Raw genomic sequence first — 18359 nt, 5'->3', positions numbered from 1 at the left:
TAGAATTCCTAAAATTAGTATGGTCTTCTCTCTTTGTTTTTCAAATATTTTGGATAAAATTAGCACTAAAATTAGCTATCCATCCTATTGGAACAGCTATGGGATAATGTCTTACATGGTGTCATATGCCATCCTTAGTTCACCAAATGTCTAAGACGTTCATGCCAAAGGGAAACTTGGATTTTTTTCTCACGACAAATCAGCAGAAGTTTTCACTTTGCATATGCTGTGCAAAAGTTCACATCCAGAATGTCACTTCAAACTTCTCATTATCACCTCAGGCTGTAGATTTAAAAAAAAAAAATAATGATTACAGTGCCGTAGGTGTGAGGGAGCTGAGAATATAACCACATGCTTCATGCACTATGTGCAGAAAAACCAAAACCTCAGATCCATCTGTGTGATTTGGGGTCTTTTTTGAGTAGAAACTTTACTAATTCTTTTTTGTAGTCTCCTTTACACTAAATTAAATTGAAAGTATTACTCTCAATGTGTGTGTGCGTATATATATATATATATAAAGCCAAAAAAGACCTGCAATTTATATTTTCTGAAGTGTTTTTTTAACCAATCATGATGATGTACCAAATTATTCACTTTTTACTTGGAAAATAATTAGTAAAGGCTAAGTAAATAACTTTTTGCACAGTAATGTTATTCATATCAGTACTGCAGTATCTGGTACTAGTGTAAGTGTCAAGAGTAGAACAAAAATTAGCTTCTCTCAGGATTGGGGTCAATTACATTTTTCAGTTACAATTACATCTTCAGTTATCCATGTTCAATTATGATTACAGAATGTTTGCCATTTGCAATTAAATTACAATTATTTTTATCCTCAGTCAATTACAATTGTGTTCTCAATTACTAAAGTTAATTTACAATTACTGAGCCTGAAATAGATAACCCAATAAAAGTTAACCTTCCTCTTGTGTTAGCTTTCTATTAGCATCTCTTGTGATAACGGGTCCAAAATCAGCTGTAAAATACACTAAAAACAAATATCTATCATCTTAGTTCTTTCCTATCGATTGGTTACTTTGTTAGGTTTCCTAATCAATGAAAATATAGGTTTTTGATATTTGTGATGTGGGCGTCTGAGCCTTTTTTGTGTCAGGATACCGATAGATTTATTTATTTATTTTTTTTTTAAACGGCAAAATGTGGGAAAGCTTGATATAAAACATATTTTAATAATTAACTACATATGTGTAGAACTGTACATAGAACTGTAACATGCTTCTCAGGTTTTGCATTAAATTATAATTGACAATTTTTATCAAATGTTCTTGGCCATTTAAATTTACAAAGTCATTTATCTTCACTCAATTACAATTTCATTATGATTATGACAGCATCAGTAATTACACCATAATTGTAATTAATTATCAATTACTAGATCACAATTGTAATTGACCCCAAACATGGCTTCTCTACATTTGGCTATCATGTATATGTCTACATTAAGAAATGTTCTAATAACACAGTCATGTCTCCATCAGACTATGTTTACTGGTCTTTTCACAGTACCAATGTGAGTGATCCACTCTTGTCATTGGTGTTTAAAAAAAAATGATGTCCTGTCAGGTGATGGTGACCAATGTGACGTCCCTGCTGAAGACGGTCAAAGCTGTGGAGGACGAGGCTACGCGGGGCACCAGAGCACTGGAGGCCACCATCGAGTGCATCAAGCAAGAGATGACGGTAAGGACAGATGAACAGATCAATAGAATAGATGTTTTAACACAACCTTAATGTACCATAAACAAATGAATTTATTTACCTCTTACACATACAGTACGTCTTCTTAGTAAAACTTCCTCCTGACTCTTTTCTACTGCCTCTGTGTCATCTCCAGCTCTTCCAGTCCAAGGACGCTCCAAACAAGACAACCACACCTGAGGAGTTCATTCGCATGACTAAGGGCATCACCATGGCAACAGCCAAAGCAGTAGCTGCGGGGAACTCGGCTCGCCAAGAAGACATCATTCATACAGCTAACATCAGTCGCAAAGCTATTTCAGACATGCTAACCACCTGCAAGGTGATTTTTTTAGTTCTCATTAGTTAAACAACACGTGAATTTGTGATGTCTGAGTTTTATTCTATTAATCCTCCTATTATCCTCAAATATTAATAACACATTTTACCCTTGGGGTCAATCTGAGGATATTTGCCTCCAGAAAATTATTTTCAGAAAATTGTTGACCAAGTTTTTGTGTCAGGCACTTTTTTTATTTGTTGAATACATAAATAACTCCTCGATAATGAAACTTTATTATCTAGCACCATCATCAGGCCTAATTTTAAATTAGAATTTATTTAATCATTTTCATCCAAATCTTCTCAAATTTACTGACATTAATGAGTATGAACCCTATTGGCCATGGTGATGATATGACCTTTCCTGCAGCGCCACCATCAGGTCAAACTTTCAGTTGTAGAGTTAGTGTATCTTGAAAATCTTGGGGTGCACATTCATGACTCTCACAGAATGATGTTGGGTTTTTTTTTTTTTTTTTTCTAACATATTTGGGGTTATTCACTATAAAGTCCTCTGTCTCAGACTCATTCTCCTCTACGTCACTTTCACTGTGAAAGAGCTGTTCCAAAACCTCATTGACGGTAAACCTTTTCCTAGAGGACATTTTCAAGAGAAAGCGAGAGCGTGCAGTTTGCAATACCCAATTTTATTTATCAACTCAGAAGTGTCAAACTAAAACAGCTTGGGTTCAAATTGACCCCAGAGGAACTCCAATGCATGCAATATGCATTCATCACATTGAAAAAATATAATAACAATAATAATAATAATAATGATAATAATAATAGTATTTAAAAGTGCTTTTTGAAACACTTTACAGCATAAAAACAACAACAAGCACAGTGATTAAGGAAAATATGAATCAGAAAAAAGAAATGAGTGAGTGGCTAGTTAAAAACTGGGTGAAACAGGTGAGTTTTGAGAAGTGATTTGAAAGATGGGAGGTAGGTGCAGTTGCGGATGTGAGTAAGGAGGGAGTTCACTCTGTCCCCCCAGGTTTTGTGCTTGGTCCTGGGGACAGTGAGGAGATTTTCATCTGAGGAACGGAGGCTGCAGGAGGGAGTGTAGGGGTGGAGCAGGTCTGTGAAGTAGGAGGGGGCCTGATTATGAAGGGTTTTATGGGTGAGAAGGAGGAGTTTGAATTCAATGCACTGAGGAACGGGGAGCCATTGGAGGTTTTGGAGGACAGGGGTGATATGGTCACGGGTGTGGGTGATGAGGCGGGCGGTTGCGTTTTGGATGTATTGGAGTTTATTTAGAAGTGAGGAGGTTGTACCAAAGAGGATGCTATTGCAGTCGTCGAGGCCGGATGTGATAAAGGCGTGAATGAGAGTTTCAACGGCAGGGAAGGATAGTGAAGGACGGAGACGAGCGATGTTTTTGAGGTGGAAAAAAGTGGTTTACATGATTTGTTTGATGTAGTGGTTGAAGGAAAGGTTATTATCAAAGATGATACCAAGGTTATGGCAGTGAGAGGTGGGACACAGGGTGGAGTTATTATTGGTGAGGTGAAAGTCTGAGGCTGTTTGGGACCAATGAGGAGTATGTCGGATTTGTCTCAGGATCAGGAATTTTTCTTGGAGCCATGCTTTTGATGTCAGAGAGACAGTTTGACAGTGCGGAGTGGGTTTCGGGGGTGATAGACTTGGTGGAGATGCATAATTGGACGTCATTGGCATAGCAGTGAAAACGGAGACCGTGATGATGAATGATTTGGCAGGGGGGAGTAGGTAGGTGGTTAAGAGGAGAAGACCAAGCACAGAGCCGTGGGGGACTCCTTGGGACAGGGGCGCAGTGGAGGAGCAGCAGGTGTTGGTGAAGATAAATTGTTTTCTGTCAGTGAAATAAGACTGTAACCAGGTGAGGGTATTGCTAATGATATTGAGGATGAATTGTAAGCTGGAAAATATCATCATGATAATTTGATGCTTAATCAATTGTACCCATCAAATTAGGAAAAGTATTGAAATAAAAAAAGCAACAAAAAAAAGTATATATTTTTTTTAATTAGGAATTGTAAATGGGGTCAAATTGACCTCAAGGATAATATAAGTGGATATAATAAAATCAACATGTAACACCATCAGAGAGCAGCTGTTTTAAAAGGTTTAGATCTCATTGCTGTTGTGATGTGGATTGAGTGTGTGGATGTGTTACTATTTTCCAGCAAGCGGCCCATCACTCCGAGGTCAGTGAGGAAGTGAAGAACAGGGCACTCCTGTATGGAGCCGAGTGTACAAGTGGATATATTGATCTGCTGGAACAAGTCCTGATGGTAAATTGTATTTTTTGTTTTTATTTGGCAGTTTAAACCCTTTTACCTCTAAGATTATGCAGTCATATCAATGATTTCTTCCTGTGTGTATCTGTGTGTGTTTTGTGTGTATGTAGGTGTTGCAGAGGCCGACTACAGAGCAGAAGCAGCAGCTGGCAGCCTGCTCCAAGCGTGTGGCCGGAGCCGTCACAGAACTCATTCAAAGCGCTGAGGCCATGAAAGGTGACAACTCCCACCCAGTGTTGGGGTCAATTATAATTGTGATCCTGTAATAGATAATTCATTACATGGTGCTGTTGTAATCGTAATTGATAACTGTTATTTACAATATTAACGAAAACCTGGGGAACCACGTTACAGTTCTATGGCTAACATTATATAGTGAATTATTGAAACATGTTTCATATTAAGTTTTCCCTCTACCTGTCAGTTCTCTTGAGGACCATTTTACTATGGAAGCCCATTCTTGCCAGTAAAAAAAAAGGAAGAAAAAAAACAAAAAACGAGAAAAAGCAAAATAATAATTTAAAACTATTTTTTTTAGATTAGATTAAATTAGATCGACTTTATCAATCCCTTGGGAAGGCTCCGTCAGGGAAATTACATTCCCAGCAGCATTACAGAAAAAAAAGAAGCAGCAAACAGGATTGAAATAATATTTAAATACAGAATATATGAGAAGAACTACTGCAGGAATGGGCTTCCATATGTTACTTTTTTTATTTTTATTATTTAAACTTAAACTCGGGGTATACTGACACAAAAAAGCCCACACCAAAAATGTTAATACTAATATTTTCATTTATAAGGAAGCCTAACAAGGTAACAAACAGATCAGAAAAAAATCAGATTATATTTTTTAGTGTATTTTACAGTTGATTTAAGACATTGAAACTGACCCGTTATCATAGGAGATGCTAACAGAAAGCTAACACAAGAGGAAGGTTATGTTTTATGGGGTTATTTATTTCAAGCTCAGTAATTATGATAATTTTGTAATTTAGAACGTAATTTGAATTGACTTTAAAGGGAAAAATAATCATTTTAATTTGAATTGTCATTGTAATTGGAAAAAAATGCTGGTCATCGTAATTGTAATTTAGTTGTAATAATTGATGACATAATTGTAATTGAGAAATGTAACTGACCCCAACCCTGCTTCTCACCTATACATACACAGCATCCTCATTATGGCGCGTTCACACCAAACGCATCGAAAGCGTCAAATTTAAGCGGCAAGTTTACATTCACAATGAATGGTGGACACGCTTCTAGGGAGCGTCGGAGGTCCCGCTGTGCGTCCCGCGCCTCCAGTGCGGGGCGTTTTGAAGCTTTATGTGCAGCGAACGCTTTTGGCGTGCGTCCGGTGCTTCCAACGTGGCCGACGCTGGAGTTGGGATTGTTGAACTTTTAGGGCATATCGCGGCGCGTCGACCAATCAGGAGCGTTCCCCAACCGTGACGTATCAGAATAATGAGAAGAAAGAAAAAAAAAACACTAACCGGAGGCGGAGGCAGATGGACAGGCTCTTCTGCTGGAATAGAGCGCCTGTAGTTGGGGTCCTGGTAGGATATGCGGGTCAGCAGGTCAAACTGGGCACGGGAGGGATGGAAGTAGCGCTGAAAGCGACTCTCGTCCGAGCGCAGCTCTGGTGAATCCAGAAACGGCGCCGAGGCGCAAGTAAAGCCAAGCCACTCTCTGGATAATGTAGAGCCGATGAACGGGGGTTGGAGGTGGCGTGTTCAGCAAGGAACTCCAAACTTTATTCTCCATTCAACCACACTTCTCTATAGCTCTCTGACATCACAGTGCACACACTGAGTCACACCAAAATACATCCGACAGGAAACACTGCCATCTCAACACAATGTTCCCCACCACTTCACAGTCACTGGGTGAATTATGAACGTAACTGATCGCCACAGTATCATCCATTGTATGAACACCACCGGCAACAGAGAAGCCCCTCCCCTCAACTCGCGTTCAGAGCATCTTCGACAAGCGTCTGTATTCAGTGAGCACAAGCGTCCAACTACGAGCGTGAGGCACGATTTTGACGTCCGAAACGCATTTGGTGTGAACGTACCATTAGAGTCTTCAATAATGTTATATTGTAGGAGAGTCACAGCAGTGAGCCATGATAACCAGACAAATGTGTGGTTTCCTTTTTCAAGTGGCGACTTTAGGAAAATACTTAACAAAAATGTCCCATCCAACAGAGAAACAGATACTTTCCCATTAACAGTCTTTTGGTAACACCCCTGTCCTCCTCTTTTTGCCACAGATGGAGGTAAGTTAACACTGTTTTATTTGCTGGTGTTTAATAATTTCACTTATTTGAGGTTTTCGCCACACATCAGTTTCCTCATCGTGTCCAGCTGCTCTCAGGCCTCACTTGCAACCGCTTCATTCATCACGCTCTGTTTTATGACTCTTCATTTGTAGTGAACTGCTTCAACAGAATTGCAGTGAATGGCGGTTTTGTATCTGTCATCACCTGCATGGGATGTCACTTCTTGTGTTCACGGTTTTCTTTGCGATCACAGTTTGAAAGCATGCCTTTATTTTTCTGTCTGCGCCCATGAGTCGAGTGTTGCTGAAGTGTTCACATTTTGACACGGAACGTGGCCTTGTTTGTGTGCATGTATAAACGTAGGTTCTGAGTGGGTGGACCCTGAGGATCCTACAGTGATCGCTGAGACTGAGCTGCTTGGTGCAGCCGCATCTATTGAAGCAGCAGCTAAGAAGCTGGAGCAGCTCAAACCCAGAGCCAAACCAAAGGTGGGTGACATTGGGATGTAGAGGGAAGATAATGACACCACTGCGGTGCGCATTTTAGGACATCCCCAGGTCTCAGAGTGAGGTATCGGGTATCAGGAAAACCTCTGTCATTTGTCAGACCAAATGGACTCATGACTCGGCAAAACCTCCGTCAAATCACACGGCACCACTTATCAAAACAAGCGCCGTCAAATGGCACGACCTCAGACTTCAAAATAAAAGTCATCAGACTCAACGGCCTCAGGCATTTTGTAAGTCGAAAAGCCGTTCTTTCCTTTTATTTTTTGTTTGTTTAAGTTAAGATATATCAACATATTGTTTGATTGTTTGATGAATACATAGTTAAATGAAATATTGATATAGATTAACCTTTAAAAATAAATAGATAAAATAACAGCTTTTAACTTACTCTCGTATCCAAAGCAGCACATATTGATTTCCGGTTTCTTCAAAAATATGACATCATATTTATCATTTATGTTTTAGATACATCTTAACAATAGAAACCACTGAAACCAATTTTAGGAAATGTATCTTAAAGCTGCTATCTACGAAAAATGTTAAATCCATAGTGTATGCCTCATAGATTATTAAATAAATCAATAAAAAGATTAAAAGGTTCAAATTGCCATTTGAACGTTTATTTTGACCTCCATTGTTTAATGACATTGAAGGGAGAGTTTTGAGCTTTGCATTGGAGACGTTTTTACTTCACTCTGATATCATTGGGGAAAACCAGGAACATACTAGAACAAAAATGGTGTCAAGTGCATTACCGCCCTCCTTGTCTGGTGAAGAAACACAAGAAATCACAGTAAAACTGAAGTAAAAACACTTCCATGCATACGTTGACAGGACTTCATATTCCACAATGCAATGCGTGCAAATGTCAAAAAACTGTTTATGGTAGAGATAAATTCAAACTTTCAAGCACTAATTTCAATCTTTTACTTCTTTTTTTTTCTAGGAAATGATCTTCGACTTATTGATATTAGGATTCTGATATGGATTTATCTGACAATAAATATTTGTGTCAAGCAGCTTAAAATAAATAGACAGTGGTGAGCAGAGAGTTCTTTACTTTTTATTTAAATCTTTGGCATAGCATTCTAGACTAAATTGTTTTTACGCTTTATTGGAAGGTGCTTGGAAGCTTCTTCAGGGATATTGGTGCTCAATGATTTGAAAGCACTAGAGTTGTAGAACTTTATATAGTTTGTATTGCTGTCTTGTTCTCAAAGGTGGTCTAAAAAGTTTTGAAAGATTTGAGATTTATGACAGGTTATCCAGCTGCAAGCATTCATCAGACCATAGACATTGCTCAGTAATAATACAGAGAGCCTGTTATTTCTGTGGATTTAAACAATGCCCTGGTACTACAAAGGGACTAAAGCCTGTGCAGTGCCCTGTTCTTTAGTTTAAAGGAGTGAAACCAGGTGTAATCATCATCAGCTGCTGCTGCTATCACAAACCTCGTTCAAAGTTAGTCATGTCAAGTGGTCAATGATGTTCTCTATATTACTTTTTAGGGGTGTTAAAAAAATCAATTCAGCGATATATTTCGATGTTGCGTCGCGCAATTCTCGGATCGATTCAGAATGCATCCATATCATTTTTTTTTTCTAAATTAAAAAAAAAATATATATATAACTAGGTAAGTCTTTTCCACTGCAGGAGACATTGTAACTGCACAAATAAATGCCCTGAAACATGGGCATGTTGACCAGCTTGTGTTTTTTCAATAAAATCTAAAAAGAAAGTACTAACTTTATGCATTTATTTGTTGTTCTAGGCTTTTACCTCAGTTAAGTTGCACTAAAGTCATGTTGGTTTAAAAGCCACAGGCAGATTGTATGTTATTTATTTATTTGAAGTTGTTGGCACATGGCATGTTAAAGCCAATGTTTTGAGTGTAAAATATGCTAATAAAATATATTTCATACATAATGTTCTCATGAAGTTGTACACATTTACACATTTGTTGTTTCTTAAGTCATATATTAAAAAAATTCCAATAATCACCTTATACTTCAATATCGGGATATATCGTATTGTGACCTATGTATCGGGATACAAATCGTATCGCTAGATGCCAGGCAATACACACCCTATTACTTTTATTCCTTGTTCCTTTGCTGAGTTTGATCTTCAACAGGTCATTCTGACCATGTGATTAAATGCAGTGAATTGCTACCATTAAATTGACTGATATTAGCTATTTGCAGTAATATACTGGTAATAAGGTTTACCTAATAACGTGGTGGTTGAGTGTTTTTACATGTGAATCGGAAAAAAAGAATCTATCGCGCTGCTCTAGTTTCAGTTGGATTTCAAAAATTGAATACATTGATGGGAAAATATAACGGAAATGAAATGGTTCTCAACGATTAATGTATTTTAACTACCTTTTGTTTTTTTTTCCAAAAGATATGTTCTTTGTAAAGACAAATTTTCTTAAAAATAATAAGCACAATAATTGTCTGCTTTGCTTAAGATCCATGCAGTTGCATTTTGAGGTTAGCTTGTTGTGATAAAGTGGATCTCTTTTTTCCTTTTTCTTAAACCACACTTTTGATCCAAAAACCAAAATAATCAAACACCTTTCATGTTTAGTCAGTGACATCTTTTCCTGTGTGTTTTCTATTATAAGCTCTAAAAAAAATGGACATTTAGTATCAAAAAAGGACTTTCTTGGTGTGCGGGATTTAAATGTTCTATATGTTTTCGTGTGTCTCCTTACATCTGCAACCTAACTTTGAGTATTTATTAACGTGTGACAGGAGGTTTTAATAGCGTGTCCTACCCTTTGAGTTTGGTCTTTGTAGCTGATCCCTCTCCATCACTACCATGAAAAACTCAGTGTGACTCCAGCCCTTTAACATTCCCGAACCTCCTCCTCTGTACCCACCCCTCACCCAGTCTGAGTCAGTTGTAACTTATGTCTGTCCAAGTCTGTGTCCTCCAGCAACTTAACCCTCGCCCTCCCTCCTTCCTTCCGCCCTGCCCCCACCCCCACCCCACCGGAGGCCTTCTCTGCAGGGCTCTGTCTGATATGTTTGATATATTAGGTTGTTATTCAGCTCCAACTATATATCAAACATATTCCTACAGTGTCCTGCTCTGTCTACAGACTTGTGTTGTGTGTGTTGTTTCTAACTGTGTGTAACCTGTAGGAGTCCTTGTTTCTTGTTGTCACAAAGTGTCATTGTGAGAGGGGGCAAGTAAATAAATCACGTCTTTTGCATCATGAAGCAGTATTTTTTATAAAATCCAACCTCAACATGTTGGGTTAAAGATAGTGTAGTCATATATCGGATTGGAGTTTCATCACAGGATTGTGCAGAGGTGAAAGTAATTGATTACTCATGTTACTGTAATTGTGTTGTTAATATGGGTACTTGTTCTTTTTTGTTAATATTTCTAAATCTGTCATTTTACTTGTACTTAAGTACATTTTAAAAGAAGTAAAGCCATTTGTTATATTTCTACACCCAACCATTACTGAGTAAATTATTATTCTTAAAATGATCAACGGACATTGTGAAACTACAAAAAATGAAATGACCAGACAACAATTAAATGCATCCCATCATAGCCAACCAATCAGATTTAATGTAATGCATGGCACCAAAACAGCATTGAATGGAGGTTATTTTTTTCAGTTTTACAGAATTTATTGGTGTTTTTTAGTTTAAAAAAATCATTTTACATTTTGACACACCTTGTATTTTATACAGATGCCTTTGTGGAAAATAATTTAGGTTCTAATTGTGGTAGATTTGTTTTTTTTCCCTTTTAAGTTTATACAAGACATGTTTACTGTATGCGTGGGAACCGTGGCTAGATTTATTATTAAAAATAAACATGACTAGTAACTTTTACTTTGAGTACTATTTCATTGAGCTACTCTTTACTTGTACTTGATTTTTTTATGTATGACTTACTTGTACTTGAGTACAATTTCAATCAAGTAACACTAACAGTACTTCTACTTGAATAGGACATACAGTAACAGTAGCCATCCACTCTCTAAACAATATACACACACCATAGACACCAGTGTCACTACTAATATAATGGAAAATGAAATACTGTCTCTTTTTTAATTTGTATATTTCATACCCATGCACTTTTATACTGATTAAGTTTTATACTGGTGAACTTTTATTTTCTGACAGACTTTTACCCTACTTTATATTGTTTTTATGATGACTGTGTCTGGCTGTAATCTTTCAAATGTACTTGAATGTTGTTGGGAAAGGCATGTGTAATTTTATTGTATTTTGTGCAATGATAATAAAATGATTCTATTCTTTTCAGTGCTCTAAACCTCTGGAATTGTGGGGGAAAAAAATTATTGATAATAGACTGATTTTTTTTTTTTTCTTCTTTCTTCCATTCTGATCAGCAAGCAGACGAGACGCTGAACTTTGAGGAGCAGATCCTGGAAGCAGCTAAATCCATCGCCGCAGCTACAAGCGCTTTAGTCAAATCAGCCTCAGCTGCCCAGAGAGAACTGGTGGCTCAGGGGAAAGTGGGTTTAATCCCAGCCAATGCAGTGGACGACGGACAGTGGTCTCAGGGGCTCATCTCTGCTGTAAGTGACGGACAAGCACGGTTCCACTAATACAGACACGTGCGTGGGGATTTGCGGCCCCCAAAGCAAATCTGCAAACAATTGTAATTCAACAAGTTGGAAGTAATATAAAGTCCAACAAAATACACCAAATAACTCCCAAAACACACAAATTGAAAGCAAAATACACAAAGTACACGAAAACACACAAAAGATAGACATCAACCACTTAAACAAACAAAATGACCACAACAACATCAACAAATTACAGAAAAGCTCCAAAAACTCACAAACAAACAAGATTACACAAAATGACAGGAAAATACAGAAAACGACAACAAAAATACAGAAAGCGACACCAAAGATGCACAAATCAACAGCTAAAATGCAGAAAATAACAGAAAAATACACAGAATTACAAAAAATAACAAAAACACACATAATGACAAACAACCAAAAAAAGACAAGACCCCACCCACACCTGTATTAATGCTCACATTGGTCATTATTTTAAATGCTGATTTAAATGTTGATAATGTGGCCCTCGGATCAGATGCAATCACATTTTGTGGCCCCTGCTGTGATAGAGTTGCCCATCCCTGCATTAATACATCTAAAACTGTGTTTTTATTTATTATTTGTCATTGTGTCACAGGCACGCATGGTGGCAGCAGCAACCAGCAACCTGTGTGAGGCAGCCAACGCCTCTGTGCAAGGCCAAGCCAGTGAGGAGAAGCTGATCTCATCAGCCAAGCAGGTGGCGGCCTCCACCGCCCAGCTGCTGGTGGCCTGTAAGGTGAAGGCTGACCAGGACTCTGAGGCCATGAGGAGGCTGCAGGTATTACGACACGTGAGAGATCGTCTGGTGTGCCATGGGAAATTAATCAATTGCACCTAATTGTTCTAAAAAAAAAAAAAAAAAAAAAAACATTTTTGAAAACACATTATATCTGCTATATATGCCATTATGCTACTGTGAGCCCCTCCCTATCCCAAAGCGACATAATAAAAATCATATATTTACATTTTATACATTACATAAAAATAATATTAAATTACATAATGTTTTTACTTACTTTTAATCCTCTCACAACATGTATCAAGTATGCAAAATATGAAAGATGATAAAATTCATTGTACTTTTTTTATTACAAAGAAGAAATATGAAAGATCATAAAAACATATTTCTTTGTGTTTATTTAATTCCTATTCAAGACGCTTTGATAAGAAAGACTGCATATTGTTAATATAGGCTACAAAGTTTAATTATTTTATCATTTTTGGTTGGTGGTGTGCCTCTGGTGTTTTTTTTCTTCAATGAAATGATATATTTTGGCTCTAAAAAAAAAAAGTTGAAAAACACTGGTCGAAACAAAGTTATTTCTTCTTTTCACAGTTTGACTTCTGTACTTGTTTATTGATAACTGTCATATATTATTAAGATGTAATGTTTTTGCATGTTGCTGATATAGGTCTGTAAGTATAATATTGTTTTGTTTTGTAGATCGCTGGCAATGCAGTGAAGAAGGCTTCAGACAATTTGGTGCGAGCCGCCCAGAAAGCAGCGTTCGACAAAACGGATGAAGACAATGTGGTGGTCAAGACTAAGTTTGTGGGTGGAATAGCGCAGGTAATTTCATTAATTAATCCTAATATAGAAATAATTTGCTTCCTTTAAAAAAAAAAAAAAAAAGTAGTTTTTTCTGATTTAGTACATTAGCTTTAAAACGGTTCTTAATATGTTTAGGAATATAGTAATCTTTTCACTGTTTGTCCACAATTTAGTCAAAAAAAAAAATGCTTCCTTATGAGATTATTTAGGTTCTAAACCAAAACCTGAGAGAAAAACCTGAGAAATCCTATTTTAGTAACCTTTAAAAAGCCTATGTTTATATTTATCTTTGTGTTTGAATGGTCAGATTTATTTTTCCGCTTTACTTCTAATACAAAAAGATAAAAAAACTGAATTTAATAATGATTACACTTTACTTGAAGTTTCATACATAGGACTGACATTATGTTGTCATTAACCCTTTTACATCTGTAATATTAACATCTCTTTATTTTGCCCATTTTGTCTTTTAAATGGTCAGTAAATGTCCTATGAGGAAGTACGTTTACGTTTTTTTCCAAAAAATATTAGTCTATTATCAGTTTAAAATGAAGAAAAACACAAAAATTAAATAGATTTTTTTAGATTTAGTAGGAAGAAAACAATGAAAGATCACATGAATAACAGATTTTTTTCAACAAATATATACAATTTAGAATGTATAAAACAATTTACAATAAAAATTAAAAAAAATTCTAAATGTGCAAAAACAGGCTATTTTAAGGCAACTATTAGACTTGCAGGCCGAAGCGATTTCTTTGCGAGCTTTCTACAAAGGAGGTAACATGATTACAGTATTATTGTCATTAAAGCGCAACATGTTAGCTTTCAGAAACAGTTGGATTTTTTCCCAATAGAGCGAGTATTAACAGAATTATGGCCATTTTAGGGTGCGCATACCAGGACGTGTCGCCGGCGATGCGGTAGGTGTTAAAGGGTTAAGTGTCCTTTCGCTAAATTATGACACTTTTGATAAATTCTGACACTGTTGGAGCTATGTTGGCATTTTTTTGGGTTAGGTGGAGGGATCTAGTGTGGTTAGGTACGGTTAAGGTTAGGGTAACAAAGGATTAGGGTAACAAACGAGACTTGATGGCAGCCTTCATGACACCTTATTAATACCAATGACATAATGTTATAATAATATTGACAGCGAAATGTCAGCCTTATTTATAACACTTCAAATAAAGTGTTTCCTGAATACTTAACTTTTTTGAGGAACAATTAACCATTTACTTTTGACTTTTATTCTGTCCTAGGTTTGAATATAATTTTTCTTTATAATCTGATTGTTTTAAAAGTTGTGAAGTAACACCTGTGCCCTTGTTTTATCCAGATCATTGCGGCGCAGGAGGAGATGCTGAGGAAAGAAAGGGAGTTGGAAGAAGCCAGGAAGAAGCTGGCCCAGATCAGACAGCAGCAGTACAAGTTCCTGCCCAGCGAACTCCGAGAGGACGACAATTGATTGTCAAAGCTCAGCATCATTCACTGCTGCTGCCTCTGACACGTACAATAAGATCAAACTGGGACAAGTGCGAGGCCTCCAGTGATTATTTACAGCACAGGTCTGCAGTGAACACTGTGGACCCAGAAGATGAACTTTTTGAAGCTACTGCGTGGAACAAATTCCTGAAAGCAACATGAAGAACGCGCTGAGGGGACACTTTCATGTCCTCGCGTCACAATTTCTACTCCTTCACACCAGAATGTGACATGCTGAGGACAACCAGGGAAGCTCTTACAATGCTCTCCCCTTTGACCACAAGCAGCATTTTTTTTTCTTCTTTGGCAATTTGCAGCTAGAAATGAAGATTTGATTGTATCGCTGTCATAGTCGTTTACCTGCAGCATCACTCGGACTGCAAAACACAACAACCTCTAAGTTTGGTACGAATGTTGGCCTTTATGATCCATTTTGGCACCTTAATGCTCGTCTCATTCATGCAAATCTCTTATCGCTTGTTTTGACATTCAGTAGAGACGAGCCCCTGAATATGAAGGAGGGTTGGTTTGACATTTTGGTTTTCTTATTCTTTTTCTTCTAGTTTTATTCAGATTTTGTGGGCTTCACATAAGAAACGAGAACAAAAACAACCTCGTGTGTCTCGCTCTTTGAATCAACTCACACTGAATGTTTTACATTGTGTTTGCACATGACTGTGTGCTCATACTGGACAGAGGGAATATTTATTCTTCTTGAGTATTTTTCTAGCAGGTGGGGGGGTTGCGGGTGCAGAAACATTTAAATGACGTCCTAGTGTTATCCTCCACGTATGTTTGTCCACTCTGCATCTTCCCATGCCGACAAAAGTTGGTCAATATTCAAAAAGGCTGTTGTTCAACATGCAATAACCTTGATGGTGCTTTAGGGGGCAGTGTTGGATGCATTCTCTTGTGCAATTTAAACATCAAGTGACAGAACTTAAAAGGAATAGTATCTGAGTACCCAGTTTATTCTCAGTATAGCGTCAGGTGGTGAATAAGTGTAAGAGATCCTTTTAGATGTAGTGAATCCGTCTACGCAGTGTCACACCTGCATGTGCATCATGTTGAGGATCTACTGCATCTACGTCAGTGTTGTTTTTCCAGCAATATTCAATCATATTGTGGTAGAGAGTTTCCCATTAGTGTTTGTAACTTCAAATTCAGAAAAGAAATTGATCAGATAAAAATGATGGCAATAATAATAATGTCAATGAATGCCCTTTGCATTGTAATCATATATAGTCATTGAATCTACGTGCAGGACTAATCACTGCAGTTTACTAGAAGACCCTTATGTTTACGGAGTTTGATTGCACTGTGTTTGGCTCTTGTCTTACTCAGCCTGCGTGTTTTACTATTTAACTACACTTTAATGTAAGGTTAGGTCCTGCTGTGAAAATGCATGGCTTTGTGCTTCAGAGCTCCCTATAAAGACAATATATAAGACAGCATATAACTAAAGACTGATGTTCGTCATCGGGTTTGTGTTGGAGAGTTGGGTGTGATTTCAATTTTACTGGCATTGTGTTGTGTGTGTGTGTGTGTGTGTGTATGACAGAGAAGGAGGAGGACAGGTCGTCTGCCTGTCAGTCAAGTCTGTAGTGTTATTATTATTATTAGTGCCTTAGTCTGTAGCCCATACAATGATCTGTCTGATAGAGGGACGGCCTCACCTCATTGGTCATTAGAAGTTACTGTTTGTTTGGAAATGTAGGTTCAAGTCTGTGGGTTTGTAGACATTAGTCCGTTAGTAACGATGGTTCTCTAATAGGTGTTGTCCAGACTTGGTCCTATAGCACCTCATTGTGAGAGGGTTGCTGTTGAGCTTTGTGCAGCACTTACATGAGATCAGGCAGTTTGCTGCAGGAAGAACATCTAAATGAATACAGATTACTATAAAACCAGGTCTGGACCACACTGCTCCAAGTGCTGAAACCAAGCGCACACCCTTTATTTCTCTTTTATCCGCCACATGCACGGCCTTCTGGAGATGACAGAGTAACTGTCTGCCTGTCAAAAGAACATGTTGCTGTAACCTACTATCATTCTCAATACTGTACTTCTACATTACATATATGAACACGTTTTTGTACTGCATTCCACGGACTTGTACCGCAGTGCTTCATAACTACGACAGACTGAAGATCTGTTCTAATGTGTGTTGCAAAGTCACTGAAGTTTTACGATGGGTTTCTTTTTTTCTTTTCTTTTTTTTTCTCGTGCTTTTAAGAGTATGATACATACATGTGATAAGAACATTTGGATATATCCGTCGCCCAATAAGATGTTGTGAAGCATTTCACTGACGTGGCGTAATTGAAGTGTTCCTGTCTGTTCCCCTCAAAAATGAATACATTTGAAAGTCGCTACATTTAAGAGAAGTGAGGACGTAACATATGAAAAGATATTTATCTGGCCTTGATAAAACTATTTTTTGTATTCACTGGAAATAAAGCATTTCATTGTAGTGACATTTGATCTAGTGGTTATTTCAAAGTTTTGCGCTGTTTTTTTTTTTGTTTTTTTTGTTAAAGATTTTACAGCAGCCATATATTTGACAAATCTCTACAGCTGTCAGATAACTGTGAAATTGTTACAGCTTCAGGTCAAATGTGTTTGTCCTCCCACTCAACACATTTTTCCCTCTGTCTCCATATGTTGTCAAATGAAGATGTTTTATTCTTTAAAAAAATCAAGAAATACATTTATTGTATTGCTTGGTTGTGACAATCCTCCCTGAGGAAAGGTAAGCTAAACTTTATTAAAGGGAAATATATAAAAACACCCCTGTGAGCGTGGGGGGAAAACAAGGGAGAGGGAGTTAGGGAGCACATTACGTGAGAGCTTTATTATGGTTGTGCTGAAAGTATAATGTGATGTTACTTTTGTGCAGTGGGTTGTAATCTACTGTGCCAGTGTATAGTGACATACTGTATGAAGAGAGATGAAAGAGGGTCAAACGTTACACTGCTTAGGAATAATGAAGGTAGGTGGGTGCTTTCACGCGATATAGAGTTATTATTTTTGATCCAACGTATCTAAAGTTAAGCCCCAGTGAGAGCTTTCTCAAAACCCCAGTGCATCCACAACTGCTGTGCGTGTAAAAGCAGCTATAGTGAACCATGGCACTGCTCCAGAACCACAAGGAAAGCCAGGTAGGCGGCCCCCCGACGAGAAGTGAAGGGGCCCAAACCATTGTCCCCATGAACCCTAACGGCCCACAGACCCCAGGTCTGCCCATCACACCTGAGTGAGCCTACAGAGCCAAGGACCCAACACTCCTAGCCACCACACTAACCCCCCCCACCCCCCCCCCCCCCCCCCCCCCCCCCCCACCAGCACCATCAATACTCAACATTTTTTTAATTTCTGCTAATGCAAAATAAATGTTTTTACTAATATCATGTGAAGCCCAACTAGAACAAGTCAGACTTTGGTAATAAATAATAATTCAAAATGAGTTCAATCCAGTATAAAGTTTATGGCCACTATATTTTTCTATTTGTTCTGTCTGTGAATGCACTTTCATTTAGGATTTTAGAAATCCTGAGTTATTACTAGTCTTTATCAAAGTGCTACAATAAAA

The 18359-nt window shown here is 37.7% G+C and overlaps 1 protein-coding gene across 5 annotated transcripts in view; it reads left to right on the top strand.

Moving 5' to 3' along the window:
- The window catches only part of tln2a (talin 2a), a 130664-nt gene extending 113418 nt beyond the window's left edge, over positions 1-17246 (top strand). For 2 of the 5 annotated variants that reach the window (XM_028438597.1, XM_028438626.1), the window contains 10 exons: positions 1588-1704; positions 1859-2044; positions 4212-4319; positions 4436-4541; positions 6604-6609; positions 6976-7100; positions 11509-11697; positions 12332-12514; positions 13181-13306; positions 14625-17246. In XM_028438597.1, coding sequence (XP_028294398.1) covers positions 1588-1704; positions 1859-2044; positions 4212-4319; positions 4436-4541; positions 6604-6609; positions 6976-7100; positions 11509-11697; positions 12332-12514; positions 13181-13306; positions 14625-14753 — 1275 coding nt within the window. In that variant the 3' untranslated portion in view covers positions 14754-17246. The remainder of the gene's footprint in view (positions 1-1587; positions 1705-1858; positions 2045-4211; positions 4320-4435; positions 4542-6603; positions 6610-6975; positions 7101-11508; positions 11698-12331; positions 12515-13180; positions 13307-14624) is intronic. The other 3 variants (XM_028438606.1, XM_028438615.1, XM_028438619.1) reach the window with 2 other exon arrangements.
- The last annotated feature ends 1113 nt before the right edge of the window (positions 17247-18359 follow it).

This window comes from Gouania willdenowi, chromosome 3 (assembly GCF_900634775.1).
Source record: "Gouania willdenowi chromosome 3, fGouWil2.1, whole genome shotgun sequence".
Lineage (NCBI taxonomy): Eukaryota > Metazoa > Chordata > Actinopteri > Blenniiformes > Gobiesocidae > Gouania > Gouania willdenowi.
The sequence above is the reverse complement of the archived record's forward strand: the minus strand, read 5'-3'. Positions and strand labels throughout refer to the sequence as shown.